Source organism: Macaca nemestrina, chromosome X (assembly GCF_043159975.1).
Source record: "Macaca nemestrina isolate mMacNem1 chromosome X, mMacNem.hap1, whole genome shotgun sequence".
Lineage (NCBI taxonomy): Eukaryota > Metazoa > Chordata > Mammalia > Primates > Cercopithecidae > Macaca > Macaca nemestrina.
This window is the reverse complement of record NC_092145.1, coordinates 104,554,132-104,576,414: the sequence shown is the minus strand read 5'-3', so window position 1 is coordinate 104,576,414 and position 22,283 is coordinate 104,554,132. Positions and strand designations below refer to the sequence as shown.

At 40.4% G+C, this 22,283-nt stretch overlaps 1 protein-coding gene across 2 annotated transcripts in view; it reads left to right on the top strand.

The window, feature by feature from the left end:
• The window catches only part of LOC105465834 (Ras related GTP binding B), a 42,129-nt gene that overhangs the window by 7,297 nt on the left and 12,549 nt on the right, over window positions 1-22,283 (top strand). The window contains exons 4-6 of one of the 2 annotated variants that reach the window (XM_011714466.2): window positions 2,202-2,285; window positions 4,192-4,258; window positions 6,754-6,976. In XM_011714466.2, coding sequence (XP_011712768.2) covers window positions 2,202-2,285; window positions 4,192-4,258; window positions 6,754-6,976 — 374 coding nt within the window. The remainder of the gene's footprint in view (window positions 1-2,201; window positions 2,286-4,191; window positions 4,259-6,753; window positions 6,977-22,283) is intronic. The other variant, XM_071088759.1, reaches the window with a different exon arrangement.

Below are 22,283 nucleotides of genomic sequence, written 5' to 3'. Positions count from 1 at the left end.
TTGAAATAGTTTTGATATAACCTAGCAGCCTTATTGTGAACAGAATTTTGCGAATTATATGAACCCTATACATTAAGGCAAACCATTTATTTAGCAAGTGCTTTTCTGGAACTTTTTATGTAGGAGGCACAGAGAACAGGACAGAGCTCTTGTCCTTAGAATATCTCAAGCAGAACCTTTATTACTAATACTTTGTTAGTAATCACTGTATCTCCTTACAGGTAGTGAAAGTATACTTTAAAATACTATGTTTTAGGATATCATCATTAGCTAGTTTGTCATTGCTAAAGAAATACCTGGGTTCTACTGCTAAACTTATAGACAAGTTCAAAATACATATATAGTGCATTACTTTTTACTTGATAGTCCTCTTTATGTAGTTGCTGATTTTCTTTAAAAGTAGTAAGAGTACTTTTAAAATATTACATTGATTTTAATGTTTTAGTGTTTTTCTAGTTTCTCATTGCTGAAAATAGTCCAGTTTTATTTTGTTAAACTTAGAGCCTACTGTGTTTTGAAATTTGAAGTAAGAGTACATGATTGTGATATTATTAATTTATTAGGGGGCTGCTAAAATGTATTTGTTGGAACAGTAAACTTGTCAATAAAAATGATTATGAAGTATTTTAGTCTCAAACACTGTTGACGGCTCCAAGATTTCCTAACTTCTCAAAATTCTCTGTTCCCTTGGCTTTTATTTAATGCTCTGTTACCCTGGTTTTCTTCCATTATCTTTAACCATCCCATCTCTCTTTAAAAAAAATCTTTATCATAGTATTTTCTTCTTTCTGCCCCGTAAGTGTGTGTCATTCCCCAAAGCTCTGTTCTTGGTTCTTTTTAGTTGTTCTTGTGATAATAGGGTAGGAAGACTAGGAGAGCCAGAAAGCCATATATGGAAGATATGAGACTAAAGAGGGAAGCAGGAAGTGGGTGGTTAGATCATAAAATGTCTTGTAAGCCAAGTTAGGTAGTAGGACCTGAGGGTAGAGAGAGTTTTAAACAGAAGAGCGATATTTTACAGGTCCCGGGGATTAGGGAAAATGTTTAAAAAAAAAAAAAAAGCAACATGAGCAGATTTATATTTTATATTTTTAATTTTCAGTTTTAATTACAAAAGTAGTACTTGTGAAAAATTCAAACATTACAGACGTGTGAAAAGCCTCTTTTCTCCCTCTCAGGCCTGCTTCCTAGGGACAACCACAATTAGTAGTTTTGAGGTTATCCTTCTGGCCCTTTCTTTTCTGGGTGTATACAATTGTGCATATGCAGAGAGACATGTTTTTTTTCTGTTTAAAGAAGAATGAAAATCTGCATTTTGGAGAGAGATCACTCTATCTGTAATATGGAGGATAGATTGGAGGGAGGCAAGGTTAGAAAGAGGTTGATAAGTTAGGAAACTATTTTAGTAGACCGGGTGAGAGATGATGGGGGCTTAGTTTGGGCTAGGGTGATGACAGTGGATATGGCGAGAAGCAAATGGATTTGAGATCTATTTAAGAGATAGAGTCAGCCAGACTTCCTGGTAGATTTAGGGAGAATTATGAGGAAAAAAGCGGACTGAAGGATGAAACTGAGGTTTTGGCTTAGGCAACTGGTTGAATTCACTGAGATAGAGAAGACTGAAAGAGGAATAGATTTGTAGGAAGAAAGGGGAGATGATGAGCTACATATACTTGGATACGTTGAGTTTGGGATACTTGTGGTTTATTCAAATGGAGATTTGTAATATATGTCAGAAAGGTAGGAGAGAAATCTGTCCTAGAGATACCTGTTTCTGAGTCATCAGTGTCTAAATGGCAAATAAAATAATACGAATAGACTAGCTTGCCTTGGGGAAGGTGGCCAAGGATGGAGTCCTGAAGAACTCCCAACATTTAAGGGACAGAAAGAAGAATAGGAATTGTAAGGGAGGATCTGCCAGAGAAGTTGTAGATATGATATCAGAGACCAAGAGAAGAGAATTTTTTGAGAAGAGAGTAGTCAACAGTGTCATGCTGCAGAAAGTAAGACAAGGACTAAAAGGTCCATTGGATTTGGTTATGGGGCCATTGGTCACTTGATGAGAATAATTTCTATGATATGGGAGTAGAAACCTGATTTCTATCCCATGTGCCCCATGTCTAAACAGTCACTGAATCCTGTCACTTCTTTTGTTATTGTCTTTCCCTTTCTCAGTAGCACTTCTTTCCATTTTTTTTTAGTACTAGACCGTATACATAGTCTTCAAATTAATAGCAGTTTGAGCACCTACTCTCTCGTAGACTCTGTTGGAAATACAAAGACATGTAAGATATGATTCCTTTTCCAAGGAGGGGGAAGTAAAGGGGAGAAGGGAAGTAGTTTGAGCACCTACTACGTGCCAGGCACTTTATGTATGATAATTCATTGAATCCTCATAGTAATCCTGTGAGGTCAATGCTATGCCCCGCGCCCCCCTGCCCACTTTCTTTTTTAATAGAAGAGGAAACTAATACTCAGAGCTTAAGTGACTTGCCCAAGGTCACACAGAGAGGTAGAGCCATGATATTTGAATGAAGATTTGTTCGACTCCAAAGCCCGTGCTTTTTAAAATAATGCTCTGCTGCTTACAATGTAGTTTATAAGAAGATAAAATTGCACAAAAGTTAGATAGCAGTCAATTTAAGCAACAGCTTTGAGATAGTCATAGGAGAAATATCACTGTGTGATTGATTATCACAAATTGTATAGATTATAATTCCTAGACTTTGATAAATTTTCAGGATAAAATCTTTCATTATTACTCCTTGGGATTTTTAGTGCCTGGCAGAGAGTAGATGCTTAATAAATGTTTGAATGAATTCAGAGGGAGAGATGACGGTAAGTGGGGGTAGCCAGGCAGGGCTTTTAGAGGAGGTGGGATTTAGGCTGGCTCTTAAAAGATGAATATAGTTTGAAAGAAAGATGGGGAGGGCTTTCCAGGCAGATGAACAGAGTAGGTGAAGAATAGAGGGGAGGGAAGTGTAACTCAGAGGTCGCAAACAGGCAGCCTGTATCCTGGATAAGACCTGTAGATGTGTTTTGTTTGGCCCATGTGATGTTTTCTAAAAATGGCAATTAGTTATCAACATGTAAAAGTTTTCATAAAAATATGGATTTCCCACTACTGCTGAAAAACTTAAAGGTCTGGTAACCCAGAGCCCCCATTCCTGCATGGCAAAGGAACCAGAGCTGAGTAACTGCTGCTCACTCTACTATCCCATTGGGTAGATGTTTACCCTCCATATGTGGCCAACTTTGCTCATATATGTTTACTGGCCTGGCCCCTGTTAGCAAGTTTGCGACCCCTGGTGTAAAGTATTTTGGGGGTTGGGGAGGTAGTGGGGTTTGGGAGGACTGTGAATAAACCAAATTGGGCTGGAGTGAAAGGCTTTATTAATGTGGATCATTGGGGAATGTATAGGTAGACTGGAAGCCAAATTGTGAAGGACCTTGAATGCCTCCCCATAGGCATGGAGGAGCCATTGAAAGTGTTTTGAATGGGGAGTGACATGTTCAAAGTAGTGTTAAGAAGATGAGCCTGACAGTAGCCTGTAGGACGAAGTAAAAGTGAGTAAGGCTTTTTGGTGGGGAGGTCAGTTATGGAGCTATTGTAGTAGTGTAGACAGATGATAAGGGGCTTCCTTAGTGTTTGTGGTGGGTTATAAAATAAGGAATGGAATTAAGAGAGATTACAAAGGACTAGCAATGTATTGAATGTGGATAGAAGAGTCAAAAGTGGGAAAAAGTTAGGGTCATTAACTGGAAAGGAAATCAATAGCAGGAGTTCATTTGGTTATGTGTTATGTTTGTTTTTTGTTACTTTTTTTAAAATTTGTGTGTGTTTGTGAGGTTGGTGGGGGCAGGTGGGACAGGGAAGACTGATTAAATGGTATATATCTATTACATGTTGAAATTTTAACATAAGTATTGTAATTGGAGATTGTTTCTGCTCTAGGTATTAAACTACTAAAATAAAATGACTTACATGAGAGCCAATTCTGTAGCTCAGGGTAGTTTAGGTGCCCACCTTGCCACTAAACCACACTACTCAGCTGAAAATCACCTTCTTCTTGTGGCTTTGAGCATTTCACTCCACTTTGGTCCTTCTAAATTTCATGGGTTAGTGCTTTGCTTATTTTGAATTTCACTTCACCTGCTATAATTACTAGATCTGTCATATTTGTCTTCCAGTTGATGTAGAACATTCTCATGTTCGATTTCTGGGAAACCTGGTATTGAACCTGTGGGATTGTGGTGGGTAAGTACCATCTGCTTACTTGTTTGTGAAGTTGATGTCAGTAATCATGGCATCTAGCATATCAGCATGGTGAATACACCTAGAGTAACTATCATTTGTAATAGATTAGATAGAAATTAGTTCAGGCCGGGCACAGTGGCTCAAGCCTGTAATCCCAGCACTTTGGGAGGCCGAGACGGGCGGATCACGAGGTCAGGAGATCGAGACCATCCTGGCTAACACCGTGAAACCCCGTCTCTACTAAAAATACAAAAAACTAGCCGGGCGAGGTGGCGGGCGCCTGTAGTCCCAGCTACTCCGGAGGCTGAGGCAGGAGAATGGTGTAAACCCGGGAGGCGGAGCTTGCAGTGAGCTGAGATCCGGCCACTGCACTCCAGCCCGGGCTACAGAGCAAGACTCCGTCTCAAAAAAAAAAAAAGAAATTAGTTCAAAATTGACACTTGAGTCAATAAACATCTCTGACTTTTATGGAATTGTGAAAATGCCCTCTGTATGTGACATGTTTAAATAGCACTAATCCAAGCTCTATCTAGGTATCTGTAGTTTGGGATAGATTATCCCCTTTTGTGGAGGAATAAATTAGGTTTCTGTCTCAGGCATCCTGACACCAGTGCTGAGCTCTTAGCTGTCATACCATACTACTTTGTTCTTAGTAATAAAACATCAATAATTTTCTCCAGGCAGTCTCAATACTGTAGATCAGACACTGAGCACACATTCTCTAGCTAAGTGACCTACTTTTTGGAAGAGTAGGAGTTAGCTCTTCCTCTTATGAGCAAAGTATTCACCACATATTCCATCACAAATGTACACACACTATGGATGTATGCTGATGTTGCTCCCTACCCTATGGCCATTGCATCTCTGTGCTGAAGGAGCAGTGTGCATTGCACAGTGGATAAGAGCATAGGTTTTGGAGTCAGATTGGGGTTTGCACCTCAGCTCTGTTAACTGTGTTATCTTGGGTAAATCATTTAAACTCTCTGAGCCACAGTTTCTTCATCTGTACAGTAGTGAAGGCAATGGTACCAGCTCATAGGGTTGTTTTGATGATTAAGATAATTTATACAAAGTTGCATAGCAGAGTGCCTCACAAAATGCATAGATATTGTTAGCTCAGTGTATCCCAGCTCTTAGCATACAGCCAGCCATAGAGTGGGTGCTCAGTGAATATGTGTTGAAAGAATAATGCAATAGCTAAATACTCTATAAGAAAATGACTCCATTCCTGATAGCAGATGGATCACTTAACATCCTAGCACCTATCTCCATACAAATCCTTCCTCATTATCATTGGTTCTAATTTTCGAATCCGTGTTAAGACATTAGTCCCAAGTCCCTTGCTTTTAGGCACTAAGATGTGATGATCTTCGTTTTTACAGATAAGGCAGCTGAGGCCTGGGGAGATTATGATTCTGCTGAGTTCACACAGCTAATTAATAGCAAAGTGCAGGACTAGAACCTAGGTTGCTGATTTTTTTCTCCTACTACCGGATGCTACTGTTTTCTGCTGGCCAAGTGGTAATTGAGAGCTTCCTGGAAAGCAGCACTTAGCCTAAGGAGCAGAGAGCAACATCTACAAAAAAATACAAAAAAACTAGCTGGGCGAGGTGGCGGGCGCCTGTAGTCCCAGTTACTCGGGAGGCTGAGGCAGGAGAATGGCGTAAACCCGGGAGGTGGAGCTTGCAGTGAGCTGAGATCTGGCCACTGCACTCCAACCTGGGCGACAGAGCGAGACTCCATCTCAAAAAAAAAAAAAAAGTTACCATTGGAGTAATTTTAATGTAGTTTAGAATATTTGACTGTTGAGTTATTCATTCAGCAAATTTTCATTGAGTACTTAACACTGTTAGAAGCTGGGAAACAATGAAGAATAGTAACATACATGGAACTTGCTGTCTAGGGAAGTGAATGGTATTAATGAAAAACTCACAAACAAGTGTAATAACTTGTGGTAAGTGTTAGAAGTAAGAGGAATGTATTGATATAAGAGCCTATGCTTAGTGGATTGACCTGTCAGGAGGCCATGGGCAGTTTCTGTGAGGAAATATGGATTGAACTGAAATCTAAAGAGACAAGCAGGGGTTAACTAGATGAAGAGGTGGGGGGTAGCATCTGAGACAGAGTGAACAGCATGTGTAAAGGCTACATAGTGGATAAACCATGTGTCACTTGAGGAATTGAGAAAAAGTCAGTGTGTTTAGAATATAAGGAGAGGGGCAGAGAAATGGATCTGGTACAGGAGAATCAGTGGGACCTGGTAAGAAACAGAAAAGGGGCTGCACCAAATGGTTGACATGCTTTGCAAACTTCTTTTGTTGGCTCAAGTTGTGCCTCAAGAGGTAAGAAGGTAAGGCCAGACTTATTTGTTATGATTTGCCCTTTAGATTGAAGCCTTAAGGTTATCTTTCACATTGATCAAGCCAACAAAAATAGGTCATAAGGAGGAGTGATTGAACTGCGAATTTGCTTACTATATATTTTTTTTCTACCAGGCAAGACACCTTCATGGAAAATTATTTTACTAGCCAACGGGACAACATCTTCCGAAATGTGGAGGTTCTGATTTATGTCTTTGATGTGGAGAGCCGCGAACTGGAAAAGGACATGCACTATTACCAATCATGCCTGGAGGCCATTCTGCAGAACTCTCCAGATGCCAAAATATTTTGCTTGGTACACAAAATGGATCTGGTACAGGAGGATCAACGGGACCTGGTAAGAAACAGAAAAAGCGCTGCACCAAATGCTTGACATGCTTTGCAAACTTATTTTGTAGAGGTATAGGTTAATTTGTACCATTTTTTTCAGGAATAAAAGGTCAGCAGAAGTTTTCAAAGTAAAGTTTTGTCATTTGCTTTGACAAAACACTCTTTTAAACACATTTTCAATGATAAGGGAAAGATATTATTTATTAGTAAATAATTTTCAGAATTAGGCAAGAAATCTGTCCAAGTGATCTCACTAAGCAGCATTTATTTATTTTTAAAATATATTTGCTGCCCCAGTTTTATTGTCCTTCAAAGCAGGGAGGTAGTGTCAAGGTTAAGACCCACTAGGAGTGAGATGAAGAGAGGTTGCTGATTTCATTAGATTGACTTAGGAAACTGGTATATACCAGTTCAAGTGCCAACCACAGTGTGTTAGGCACTATGCCAGGTCCCTCATAATTGCACTGATATAGTAAATTTCTCTTTCTGACGTGGGAGTTAGTACACACAAATTTAAACCAGAGAAGGCACAGTAGCAGGTGATGTCACCAAGATAGTGGAGTAGGAGATAACCAGTCTTCATTCCCCTACAAAAAAACAAATATAGATAGTTATCCACAAACCAAAATAGCCCCGAGAAGGCTCAAAGGCCCATTATAGAAAGACATAGTAAAATGGGTAAACTCCTGCTTAGCTGTGAGACTACAGGATTGGCAAGTCATATAGTCTAGCTTCAATATAGTCTGTCTAGTTTGCTCAATATAAAATAAGAGGATTGGATTTTAAGGTCTATGGTGAAAGAGAAGATCCTTCTCTATTTCTAAGGGTATGAAACTAAGGAAAGCAGTTTTGGGATATGCTGGTCATATAGAGGAATACAGTTACTCTTTGAGTTGGAGTATAAGAATCTAAGGAAATCCTTTAATGAAAGGATGTTTTGGTAATTGCTCTGGTAAGGAATACTTCTTTATATTACTAGTTAAAGGATTGCCTCCACTGTTCTAGTGTTTTGATATTTATAGGTTAGCTTATAGGCTTTCAAAACCATTTGAAGGGTTCCATATTTGACTCAGAAAACTGCTTTTCATTATTTAGTAGTCTTTTTAGCTCTTCCTCAACTTCTGTCATTAAGTATTAATTACTATTTAATACCTAATAATTAATATGGTTTTAATTCAGCATAAAATCATGTGTGTAACTTGGGTCTTGAGTTTGTGAGGGCCTTGTTACTGCGCTTGCTGTTTTGTTCTCGTTTGCTTTTAAAAATCACTTTATTTCCTAGCCAAAATTGCAGTAGAAAAATTTACAGCATTCCAATAAATGAGCTCCTTTAAACATTTAGAAGTGTTTTTTTCACTTGTAATTTTGTGTTTTTTTTAGTATTTTTATTTATTTTATTATTTCAGTAGCTTTATGGTTATGTGTGGTTTTTGGTTACATGGATGAATTGTGCTATGGTCAAGTCTGGGCTTTTAGTGCATTCATCACTTGAATAGTGTACATTATACCCAGTAGATAATTTTTCTTCCCTCACCCCCCACAACCTCCCCGTTTCTGTGTCTCCAGTGTCCATTATACCACTCTGTATGGCTTTGTGTACCCATAGCTTAGCTCCCACTTACAAGCGAGAATGTGCAGTATTTGGTTTTCCATTCCTGAGTTATAAACAAGAGATAGTTTGACTTCCTTTTTTCAATTTGGATCACCTTTATTTCTTTGTCTTGCCTGATTGCTCTGGCTAGGACTTCTAGTACTATGTTGAATAGAAGTGGTGAAAGTGAGTATAATTGTCTTTTTCCAGTTCTTAAGGGGAATGCTTTAAACTTTTCTCCATTCATTTTGATGTTGGTTGTGGGTTTCTCATAAAAGGCTCTTAATATTTTGAGGTATATTTCTTCTGTACCTAGTTTGTTGGAGGTTTTTCATCATAAAGGGATGCTCTGTTTTATTGAATGCTTTTTCTGCGTCTATTAAGATGACCATATGGTTTTTGTTTCTAATTCTGTTTATATAGTGAATCACATTTATTGACTTGTGTATATTGAACCATGCTTGCATCCCTGGGATGAAACCGACTTGATCTTGGTGAATGATCTCTTTGATGTGCTGGTAGATTAGGTTTGCTAATATTTAGTTGAAGATTTTTGCATTTATGTTCATTGAGTATATTGATTTGTAGCTTTCTTTTTTTATGTCCTTTTGTGGCTTTGGTATCAGGATGACACTGGCTTTGTAGAATGAGTTAAGGAGGATTCCCTTATTGTCAATCTTTTGGGGCAGTTTCAGTTGGATTGGCATCAGTTCTTTGTCTCATAGAATTTGGCTGTGAATCCATCTGGTCCTGGGTGTTTCGTTTGTTTGTTTGTTTTGTTTTGATTTTTTGGTTGGGAGATTTTGGGCTTTTTTTTTTTTTTTTTTTTTTTTAACTGATTCAGTCTCACTAATTGTTAGTGCTCTGTTCAGGATTTCTATTTTTTTTTTTTCCCTGATTCAAGCTTGTGTGGTTGTGTATTTCCAAGAATTTATCCATTTCCTCTAGATTTTGTACTTTGAGTGCATAGAAGTGTTCATAGTAGTCTCAGTCATCCTTTGTATTTCTGTGTAATCAGTATGATGTTTCCATTTTCATTTCTGATAGAGCTTATTTGAATCTTCTTTTCTTACTTTATCTAGCTAGTGGTTTATTAATTTAGTTTATCTTTTCAAAGAACCAACTTTTTGTTTCATTGACCATTGTATTTTTTTAATTTATTTTCAGTTTTCTTGAGTTCTACTCTAACCTTTGTTATTTCTTATTTCTTTTCTTCTGCTAGCTTTGGGTTTGGCTTGTTTTTGTTTCTCCAGTTCATTGAGGTGTGATGTTAGGTTGTAAATTTGTGATCTTTTTGTCCTTTTGATGTAGGCATTTAGTGCAATAAACTTTGATCTTAGCACTGCTTTTGCTATATCCCGGAAATTTTGATAACTTGTGTCAGTATTTTCACTCATTTCAAAAACATTTTTAATCTCCATCTTGATTTTATTTTTGACCCAAACATCATTCAAGAGTAGACTATTTAATTTCCATATATTTGTATGGTTTTGAGAGTTCCTCTTGGAAATGATTTATGGTTTTATTCTGCTTTGGGTTGATTCGATACTTGATATGCTTTTGATTTTTTAAAATTTATTAAGTATTGTTTTGTGGCCTGGCATATGGTCTATCTTGAAAAAGTCCCATGTGCTGACAATAAGAATGTCTATTCTGCAGTTTTTGGGTAGAATTTTCTGTAAATGTCTGTTAAATCCACATGTTCTAGAGTCCAGTTTAAGTCCAGTGTTTGTTTGTTGACTTTCCGTCAGAATGATCTATCCAGTGCTGTCCATGGGGTGTTGTAGTCCTCCACTATAATTGTATTGCTTTCTATCTCTTTTTCTTAGGTATAATAGTTTCTGTTTTATTAATCTGGGAGCTCTGGAGTTAGGCGTGCATATATTTTTGGGTTGTTGTATCTTCTTGTTGAATTGATTTCTTTATCATTGTATAGTGACATTTTTTGTCTTTTTTACTGTTGTTGATTTAAAGTCTGTTTTATCTAAGAATAGTTATTCCCACTCACTTTTGGTTTCCATTAACATGGAATATTTTTCCTCCCCATTTACCTTAAGTCTATAAGCATCTTTACAAGTTAACTGGGTATCTTGCAGACAGCAGATATTTGGTTTGTGTTTTTTTCCATTCTGTCCATCTGTATCTTTTAAGTGACACATTTAGACCATTTACATTCAATGTTAATATTGACATGTGATGTGCTGTTGCAGTCATCATGCTGCTACCTAGTTGCTTGATTTTCTTCAATGTGTTACAGTTTTATAAGTCCTGTGAAATTTTTGCATTCAAGTGTTTTCATACTGGTGCATATGACCTTTCATTTTGATATTTAGAACTCCTTTTGCATTTCTTATAGTTCTGGTCTAGTGGAGACAAATTCCATCAGCATTTGCTTGTCTGGGAGAGACTTCATTTCTCTTTCATTTATGAAACTTGGTTTTGATAGATAGAGAATTCTTGGCTGACAGTTATTCCATTTGAGGAGACTAAAGATAGGACTCAATCCCTTTTGGCTTGTAAGATTTCTGCTGAGAAGTCTGCTGTTAGTCTGATAAGTTTTTCCTTTATAAGTTATCCAATACTTTTGTCTCACTCTTCTTAGAATTCTTTCCTTCACGTTGACTTTAGATAGCCTGATGATTTGGTAATGTCCTTTTTATAATGAATCTGCTGTGAGTTCTTTGAGCTGCTTGTATTTGGATGTCTAAATTTCTAGCAAGACCAGGAAAATTTTCCTCAAATATTTCCTCAAATGGGTTTTCCAAGTTTTTTGCTTTTTCTTCTCCCTCAGGAACACCTGTGATTCTTAGATTTGGATGTTTTGTACCTAAACCCATATTTACTGGAGACTTTGTTCATTCCTTTTAATTCCTTTTTAAAAATTTTTATCTGATTGTGTTAATTTGAAAGCCTTGTCTTCAAGCTCTGAAATTCTTCTTCTGCTTGGTCCAGTTATTTCTTTATGTTGGTTTTTAACTTTCTCTTAGATATCATTTAGCAACCTAATAATTAACATTTTGAATTCTTTATCTGATATTTCAAATATTTCATTTTGGTTTGGATCCATCACTGGAGAGTTCGTGTGATCTTTTTGGGGGTGTTGTAGAACTCTGTTTTTGCACATTGCCAGAATCATTTTTCTGGTTCCTTCTCATTTGAGTAGATAATTTCCTCTTATTATTTTTAAATTTATTTCTGATTTTACTGGGTTTTAAAATTTTTTTCTCCCCTTGAGGATGTGACTTTAATGGGTGTAGTGTATGGTCACCTAGCTTTGGCTCTGGGTGCTTTCAGTGTCAAAGACTGTGTATGAGCTCTTTGGTTGTACAGAATCTTTGTGCAATGGCTTTCTTAGCTGCTGGTTATAGTAGCAGTGTGCTGGGTGTGTGAGAAGGCTTACTGTCTCCCATGGGCCAGTATGGCAGAGGTCTCATGAAGCTTATCTCATTTCCCCATGGTGTACATTTTGTTATTTTTGTGAGAAGTATACTGGGGAAAAAATAACAAAGTGCATACCACTGGGGAATGAGATAAGCTTCATGAGACCTCTGCCATTGAATAGTTCAGCCTTCATGCTAGTACAGGCACCCACAGGTGAAAACCAGCTGCAGCTGAAGCAGGTGGGTATATGCAGTATCCCGTTTGTGGGCAGAAGGCCCAGCCTTGACTAAGCTGGCTGGGGGAGCTCTCTGAAATGTACTGAGGTCTTTGCAAGGGGACAGAAGGGAGCCATCTCAGCTCCTCTCCCAGGCCAGCAGGAAAGCCATCTGCTTCCTCATCATGCCCTTGTCCCAGTGTTCTGGATATTCAGATCAGACAAGCACCTCTGTCCATCTGCAGGAATGCTGGCATTCCGTGTAAAGAGGAGTTGTGACTTTACTTCTTATGCAAGCCTGAACCCAGAAGGCACTCCTCTTGTGGAGATGTAGTCACCCTGAAGTGCTCCAGAAAGACTGTCTATAGGCACACTCATGCTGAGTTCCTGGAAGAGAAGCCCCACCTGTATCTGCAAGTGCTGGGCAAGGGGGAGAAGTTTCCTTCTCTAGGTCCCTTCGTGAGCCCTGGAGCTGCCTGACTGCTGGGGTAGAACTGCAGTTTTTCACCACTGAGCATGGCCTTGCACCTGTGCCTCTGCTGAAGGAAACTTCCCACAAGTGGAAACTTCTGGGACTCAAGGCCTGCAGTCTGGTTTCTTTTGTCCCACAGGGTGCTCCCTTGATGTGGTGCACTCCCTGCTCCCATAGGTGTGGCAGTCCCTGAGGGCCAGACAGCTGTGAATCCTGCTGCTCATCTGGTCTAGCCACCTTGTGGGGCTTCCACACTCTAAGCTGTTGCTGGGGGAATATGTGCAAATCATCCAGTGATGTGAAGACACAAGGATTGAAGGTCCCTGAGCAAAACAAAGTCTCACAATGGGTGCACATCCAGCATGGCACCCACTGCTATAGCTCCGGTCCAGAGGGAAAGTGAAGGGACCTTGTGCTAGCAAGGTAATGCCCTTGAGGAGTCCGTAAATCACAGCTCACTCTGGTACTTGTGCTCACGAGTGCAGAGAAGCCCTCTTTGAGCTTGGATACCAGCAGTCTGCTGCAAGGGCCAGAGAGGCCAAGAGCACTCCCATCTCCCCTGTCCACAGATTACTAAGTCTGTCAGGGTTTGATCTCTGCCAGCTTCTTGTTACTTTCTTTTTTCTTTTTTGGTGAGTCACAGATTCTTCCAGTGAACTCTCTGATAAGCTCCAGCACTCTCCGCTTAACATTCCGTTTGGGCTACGATTATTCACCTGTAATTTTCGTTCTTCCTTCTGAGGAGAATTGGTCATTGATGCTGCTTATCAGCCAAGTGGAGAAGCTGTCTGATGCCTCAGGCTGTGGACAGGTCTGCAGGATGTGCAGTGGCTTAGGCTCTGCTCTGAGCTTCAGAGGGGGACAGTGTTGGGTGGATCTGGACCAAGCTGCCCTGCCCTCTGGTCTCCCAGCAGCAGGTGTAAGCACAAGCTATGATAAGGGTAGCAGGGGAATGACATAGACTCTGAAAGATTTCCCTGGCTAAAAATAGCATTACTGTGATGGCTTTCTCAAATCCCAGCTGTAGTAGTAATGTACTGGGCAGATGAATAGGCTCAAGACCTCCTGATTAGCTGGGATGGTGTGGGTAAATGATGTTAGCTGAGGTCATGCAGAAGTTTTCTCCTTCTCAAGTGGTGTGTTGTTGTGTCAGCAGATGTTGTAATGGGCTGCACCAATTGGTCTCTAGCCAGGAGGTGGTGTTTGCAGGAGAGAGCCAATTGCTATGGTGGCCATGGGATTTGTGCCTGACTTATGATACCCAGGGGAAGTACTTGTGTCTCAGGCGATGGGCAAGGCCATGAAACTCCCAAAAGTCCCTGTCTGTTGTGTTATGCTACCAAGGCAGGTGGAGGGGCAAACCCAGGTTTGGGCTGGGTCAAACAGATTTGCATTCTGGCTCCTCATGTGTAAGCACAAGCAGTGGTCCCAATGGGGCTTGGAGGGCAGTTCCCTGGCCACTAGGGTAATGTTCCAGGGAGAAGCACAACTGACTCTGCTGCACAAAAGAATCCACATTGGGAGAAGGAGTAGCAGGTGTCAGTGAGACCCACCCAACTCCCACACTCTTGACAAGGTGGGTCTCACACCCACAGTCTTCTGCTGGCAACGGCTAGCTGGGTCCCAGGCAGTCTGTGTTCAGAATGCAAAACTGCCCCAGGCCATAAGCCTTCCTGCTGCCTGAGACAGAAACCACGCCTTTCAGGCCTCACTTCTCCCTGTTTGTTCACAAAGCTGGGACACTTGGCTGCTGCTCCTGTGGCAAGAGCATACTTCCCACTCGCCCCTCAGTTCTGGCCAAGGGAGTTTGTCCCCACTGGAGAGATTAAGAGTGCAAATCTCAGTTGGGAGCTTCTCGCATCCTGTGACCACTGCCTGAGTTAGCTGTAAGGTTCCTCTATCAGGAATGGTTTCCTTCTGTCCCCACTGGGGTTTCAGGGTACATGCAAAGTACTGCTGTTTTTCATATACTTCCCACTGCTCACCAGATCAACTCCAGTGCTGGGTAGGGTTAAGGTGCTCCCCTGTGGCCTGGCTTGCTCAACTCCTCAGTAGGAATGTGTATCAAGGAGACATTCTCTCCCCCTTTCATGCTCTGGAGACTCACAGTGGTCTGCCTGGCTCATGGTGTAGGTTGCTGCCCACCACTTCTTTCAAAGTGTCTGAAGTTTCTTTCAGTTTTTCTATTGAGTTCCTGTGTTCCTTCTTGGATAAAAGTTTAGACTGTGAATCTCTACACACCACTCTGCTGTTTCCAAGCAGGTGAGGCCCGCTGACAAAGCCTTCAGTCTATCATCTTGGAAAAAAAAAATCACTTGTAATTTTGATTAATCATCTTATTATTTTCTAAATGCGTATATAAAGATTTCCAAAGATAGATTAATATTCTTCAAGATACTTTAAGCTTAGTTAAGAAAAGTATGTTCTTTATTTTATTAAAAATATAGACTTAGAAGTTTTAGGTAAAATGGTTAGTGTACTTCCCTAAATATCCATTTCAGCTAAGGTTGCTGCAAAAATAATTGTGATTTTGAACCATGAATTTTAAATCATAACTAGGCTCAAACACATCTTTCTTAATGAAAATAGGAACCATTACAATTAGCACATTTTTGCCAACAAGAAACACATTTGTTTATTCCTGTAGCACAAAAATTCGTACTTCGGGATTCAACAAACTCTTGGAAAGCATTTTCTGCATCCTGCTGGCTGTGGAAGTGTTTTCCCTGCAAAAGGTTGTCAAGATGCTTGAAGTGGTAGTTGGTTGGCAAGAGGTAAGGTGAATATGATGAATGAGGCAAAACTTCGTGCCCAATTCCTTCTACTTTTGAAGTGTTGGTTGTGCAATGTGTGGTCGGGTGTTGTCGTGGAGAATTGTACCCTTTCTGTGACTGGTGCTGGCAGCAGGTGTTGCAGTTTTTGGTGCATCTCGTTGATATGCTGAGCATATTTATCATATGTAATGGTTCCCCCGCGATTCAGAAAGCTGTAGTGGATCAGACCGGCAGCAGACCAACAAACAGTGACCATGAGTTTTTTTGTGCAAGTTTGGCTTTGGGAAGTGCTTTGGAGCTTCTTAGTCCATCCACTGAGCCAATTGTCACCAGTTGTCATATAAAATCCACTTTTTGGTGCACACCGCAATCCAACTGAGAGAATCATTTGTTGTTGTTGCATGGAATAAGAGAAGACAACACTTCAAAATAATGATTTTTTTTTTTTTTTTTTTGCTCAGCTCATGAGCAAACCTGTTGAGCTTTTTTACCTTTCCAATTTGCTTCAAATGCTGAACAACCATAGAATGGTCAACGTTGATTTCTTTGGCAACTTCTCGTGTAGTTGTAAGATGATCAGGTTTGATGATTGCTCTCAATTGATCGTTGTCAGCTTCTGATGGCTAGCACTATGCTCTTCATCTTCAAGGCTCGTGTTTCCTTTGCAAAATATCTTGAACCACCACTGCACCATAGGTTCGTTAGCAGTTCCTGAGCCAAATGCATTGTTGATGTTGTGAGTTGTCTCCGCTGCTTTATGACCCATTTGAACTCGAATAAGAAAATCGCTCAAATTAGCTTTTTGTCTAACATCATTTCCATAGTCTAAAATAAATATAAAATAAACAGCAAGTAATAAGTCATTAGCAAAAAAACATAAAGCGAGAAATGGACATTAAAATGATGTCTCACATAACCACATTTACTTAAGAATGTATTCCAATGTCAAATGGCAAATTTCAACAATACAAAAACCGCACCTAGTTATTTTCTTCTATGTGTGTATCTTAGGGTTCTCCAGGGAAACAGAACTAATTGTGTGTGTATGTGTGTTTATGTGTGCACTTGCACTCCCACATGCACCCATGCGTAGAAAGACAGGAAGAGACACATGCAGAGAGAGGGGTATTTATTTTAAGACCTTCAACTGATTAAATAAGGCCCACTTACGTTATAGGTTGTAATCTTTACCCAAAGTCTCCTGATTTCAATGTTACTCTCATCTGAAAAATACCTTCACAGTGATATCTAGACTGCTGTTTGACTAAATGTCTGGATACTGTGGCCTAGCCAAGTTAACACGTAAAACTAAATATTACAGTCACACCCCTTGTCAACTTGGCACTCATACACATCTATGAAACCATACTTAATCTTCAAATAAAAACAATAACAAGGTCATACTTCCACTTAACATGATACAGTAATCCTGCATACAACCAAAAATGCACTAATCATTTTCCCAGAAGAGGATGTAAAGTTATTGACTAATGTTTACTCTTCTTTTACATTATAATATAAAGTTAACAATACTTAAATATTATATATCATATGATATGTTCATGATAAGGGATTAAAAGGGAAAAAATAGACATTTACTTTATATACATAGATACATGTTCATAACAAAATCAAGATGAAGTACTCTTGACAATTGCAATTCTCATTTGTATATCTGGTCATGTGATTTTTAGCTGGTATTTATAACTGCCTTATTCAGTTCCTTATTACCTTTGCCCACAGCAATCACCTCAGCTTGTTGTATTCTCTGGTGGGGTGACCCAAAGACCATTAGTGGACCTTCCTGAATTGGGCATTGTCGTTTTCCATTGAGTTTAATTACAGAACATGGTATTACTAAGAGACATCCTGAGAGCTCTCCTATATTCCAGAAATACTCTTCTTCCTTACCTCTGTTGTGGAGGAGCAATCCAGCTTCCCCATGGTAGTCAGGATCAGTCAGTCCAGTCAGCATAGTAACTTCTTTCTTTGCCTGTTGATTCAGAGGCTTCAGGGACCCAAGGTGGCTGGTTGGTAGTCTTAACTTCCAGTTCAGTGGAATCACTATGTCTCCTGGTATACACATTTCTGCCTTTGGAACTGAGACCTCTAGTTTAGCAGAGCATAAGGTCACAGGGGCAAGAAACAAAAATTTTGCTAGTGGGTCACTGGAGTGAGTGGTGGCACAGTTTCCACCCCATGAATCCTCACTATGAAATAAAAAGCACCATTTACTGAACGCTGATTCAGAGCACATACAGCCTCCTAGAGAACCTTGCCTAGCTCTGCAAAGTATTGCAACATAGTTGGCACTGTGCATCTTCAAAAGGCCATTCGAACCAGGTATGATGGCTCATGCTTGTAGTCCTATCTCGTTGGGGGAGGGTAAGGCAAAAGGGTTGCGTAGCCTCGTTGAAATCCAGCCTAGGAACATAGTGAGATGCATCTCTAATTAAAACAAAACAAAAAGGCCATTCTGCCATTCTGTCAAGCCAGCTGCTTTAGGATGGTGGGGAACATGGTAAGACCAGTGAATTTCATGAGGATGAGCCCATTGCCTCACTTTATTTGCTGTGAAGTGAGTTCCTTGATCAGAAGCAGTGCTGTGTACAATACTGTGATGGTGGATGAGGCATTCTGTAAATCCATGTATGGTAGTTTTGGCAGAAGAAATGCATGCAGGGAAGGCAAATCCCTATCCAGAATGTGTAATTCAGTAATCATGTCCCTTCCATGATGGGAGCAGATGAGTGTAATCAACCTGCCACCAGGTACTTAGGTGATCAGCTTGGGAGATAGTGCCATATCAGGGACTCAGTGTTGGTCTCTGTTGCTAACAGATTGAACACTCAGTCGTGGCTGTAGTCAGATCAGCCTCGGTGAGTGGAAGTCCATGATGCTGAGACCATACATAACAACCCTGCCACCATGGCCACTTTATTCATGAGCTCATTGGGCAGTTACCTGCATGGTTGGAGAAAGAGGCTGAACAGGTCATCCTATCTACTTGGTTATTAAAATTCTCTTCTGCTGAAGTCATTCTTTGGTGGCATTCATATGAGACACAAATATCTTTACATTTTTCACCCATTGAGAAAGATCTGTTTATATACCTCTTCCACAGACCTTTTTGTCACCAATTTTCCAGTCATGTTCCTTCTAAGTCCCTGACCATCCAGCAAACCAGTGGCCATAGCTCATGAATTGGTAACTAATTGTATGTATGGCCATTTCTTCTTCCTAGCAAAATGAACAACCAGGTGGTCAAAGTTCTGCCCATTGGGAGGATTTCCCTTTACCACTTTCTTTTAGGGCTGTCCCATAAAGGGCCTGTAGTATTGCAGTTGTCCACTTCCAGATGGCACCTGTGTATCATGCAGAACTATCTGTAAACCAGTCCTGAGTTTTCTTTCTCTGTCAGCTGATTGTGGGGAACTCCCCATAAGGCCATAGTTGCAGGCTGGAAAAGAGAGGGTAGTATAGGCCGGGCATGGTGGCTCATGCCTGTAATCCCAGCTTTTTGGGAGGCCGAGGTGGGCAAATCACTTGAGGTCAGAAATTCGAGACCAGCCTGGCCAACATGGCAAAACCCCATCTCTACTAAAAATACACTAATTAGCCAGGTGTGGTGGTGTGTGCCATGCGCCTGTAGTCTGAGCTACTCAGGAGGCTGAGGCACAAGAATCGCTTGAACCTGGGAGGTGGAAGTTGCAGTGAGCCGAGACTGTGCCACTGCACTCCAGCTTGAGTGACAGAGTGACTCAAAAAAATAAATAAATAAATAAATAAAGAGTAGTATAGCAGGAATGGGGACTGTGGCCATGTTCCTTACTTGTTCATCCAAGGCCTACTTGAGCCTGATCTCATATATACCACTTTAATTTAGTGATGGAGTCCTACTGTGTATGCACAACTTTATGGCTTGGTAGGTCAAGTAATACCCAGTTCATGATTGGTAGCTCAGGTCTCATGGTAACTTAGTGGCCCATGATTAAGTGCTCAGTCTATACTAAGACCTACTAGCAAACTAAGAACTGTTTCCCAAAAGGGGTATAGTTATCTGTGAACAATAGCTGGGGTTTGCTTCAATATGCTGAAGGCATGTGCTGCAATTCACGTATGAGGGCTTGCCAGTGACTCCAAATGGCATCCCTATCTGCCATTGACACTTCAAGCACCATTGGATGTGCTGGATCATATGGCCCAAGTGGAAAGCAGCTTGAATAGCAGCCTGAACCTTCTGTTCTGGGACCTACTCAAAACTATCAGGTTTTTGGGTCACTTGGTAAATGGGCCAGAATAACACAGCCAATTGAAGACTGTGTTGCATCCAAAATTCAAAAAGGCTTACTAGATGTCGTGCCTCTTTCTGGGTTGTAGGAGGGGCCAGATGCAACAACTTATCCTTCACCTTAGGAGGGATATCTCTCCATACCACTGCACCCCTCAAAATTTCACTGAGGTAGAAGGCCCCTGAATTTTTGTCAGATTTCCCATCCCCTGACGTGCAGCTATCTTACCAGTAAGTCTAATGTAGTTGTTGCTTCTTGCTCATTAGGTCCCATCAGCATAATGTCATCAATGCAATGGACCTGCCTAATATCTTATAAAAGGGTGGTCAAGATTCTTGTGAAGGTGGTCAAGATTCTTGTGAAGCAAATTATGACATAGGACTAGAGAGCTGATATACCCCTGCAGCAGGACAGTGAAGTGTATTGCTGGCCTTGCCTGCTGAAAGCAAACAACTTACAGTGTACTTATGGTGGACCTTAATAAAGACAGGTATGGAGAAAAGAGCATTTGTTAGAAAACCAGCTGCATATGTTAATTTGCTCAAGCCATGAAACCACATTTGGCACAGCAGCTACAATTGTAGTCACCATCTAGTTAAGTTTATGACAATCCACTGTCCAGGAGTCATCTTTCTTCTACACAGGCTGAATAGGAGATTTGAAGGAGGATGTGGTGGTAATCACCAACTCTGCATCTTTCAAGTCTGATGATGGCACTAACCTCTGCAATCCTTCCAAGAATATGCAATATTGCTTTTGGTTACCATTTACCTAGGTAGAGGCCATTCTAATGGGTTCCACCTGGCTTTTCCACCACAACAGCCTACACTACACAGGTCCAGAGACCAATGAGGGATTCTGCCAGTGGTTGAGCATGTCTGCTTCAATTATGTACTCTGGAACAGGAAAAATAACCCACAAGAAGGTTGCAAGGACCCACTGGGCCTACATGAGACAGACCTGAGCTAAAACTCCATTGATTACTTAATCTTTATAAGGCCCTACTTTGACTGCTGGATCACAGTTACATTTTAGGTCTCCCTGGAATTAGGGTCAATTCAGAGCTAATGCTCAGTAGTAGATTATTTCCTTTTCCCTAACGCACAGTCACCCTGGTAAAAGGCCACATAGGTCCATTTGCAGGAGGCTGGGAGGAAGATTAACAGTATAAATACTTGGCAGTGTCCTTCCTCAAAGGGACCCAGGCTCCCCTTCATTCAAGGGGTCTGGGTTTGTAAACTGGTACAAGTCTGGGTATTGATTGAGAAGCTGTGACTCTCCAATTTAATAATTCAAATTAAATTTTTTATCACTTGACCTAGAATTCTTCCACGTATACAGATCAAGTAAAAATTTAGTAGACTTCCCATCCATTTCACTTCTAGGAACATCATGATAACTAGCCAACACCATAGGTCTCTACAAGTCAGACTATTCTGATTAATGCTTTGACTCTGCCTCAGTTATGGTACTATGCTCACCTTGTCTTTGGTGATTAAGTGCCCCCACTTGGTTCCTGCCATTCTAGGATCCAACTACTCCCATTGCATTTAGGTTTCCCAATTCAGTGGCAGCAGTTCCCACTGAAAGTTCTAGCCTGCAGAGAAGAATGATCACATAACTGGGGAAAGAAGCTGGGGCTGCCCTTACAACTTTATTTTTCATAGTCATGATAAAAGAAAGGTGTGTCTTCTGGAACCTCGCAGGTTTGGTGAGTAGGCCTTAAATAAATCTGTTAATACTTGAACATTACAGTGTCCCTAAAGTCTCTTTTTTTATGGATCTCTTCTTCTAGAGTATACCAAATCACTTCTGGCATTTTAACTTCATGTCGTTTAGGCCACCTTTTGGTCCATGTTTCATCCAACCGTCCAAACAAACTGTTAAAGTTCTTTCTTACCCCATGGGCTGCAACATTAAGTGTGGAACCTCTGCTTAATGAGCTCCTATCGGTAAATTTAGCCTGATTCAACTTTATATTTTTTCCACTGTTATCCCATACCTTTAATACCTATTCCCATACATATTTCCTTGGTTTTTGTCTGTAAATTGGAGAAATTATGTAGTTCTTTGGAGTATAGCATAATTCCTCATGGGTCATACTTCACACCTCACCTATAGGAGCCTGCTGAGACTTGAACTAGTTATAGGTCTAGAAGCAAAGAGGGGTAGTGGGGGTGAATCAGTAGTGTCTTGCATGGCAGATACCTCAGAGGAGACCATTGCAGTTTTCTCAGGCCAAATAGAGTTAATCTAAGATATGGATGAGTGGCTGCTTCTACTGGCAAAGAAGACTGAGAATTTAAGGGTTCAATTTTGCCAGCTTCATTAGGATCTTCCCAAATAACCTCCATTCCAAAATTTAGAATCCTACTTCTTCTTGGTCAATGCCCTCACTTTATTAGCAGATGCCCTGTGAGGTTGTGAATTCAGTTTGCATTGTAATTCATCCACTTAAAGGATGAGATTCTGAGTTTGGTTTTCATCAGTCTCAGCTCTGCAGCTATAGGGGTTAAGAGGTTTTTTTCAGGGCAGTCATAGAAACTTTCTGGTCATTTACAAAGTACTTACACTGATAATTCAGATCTCT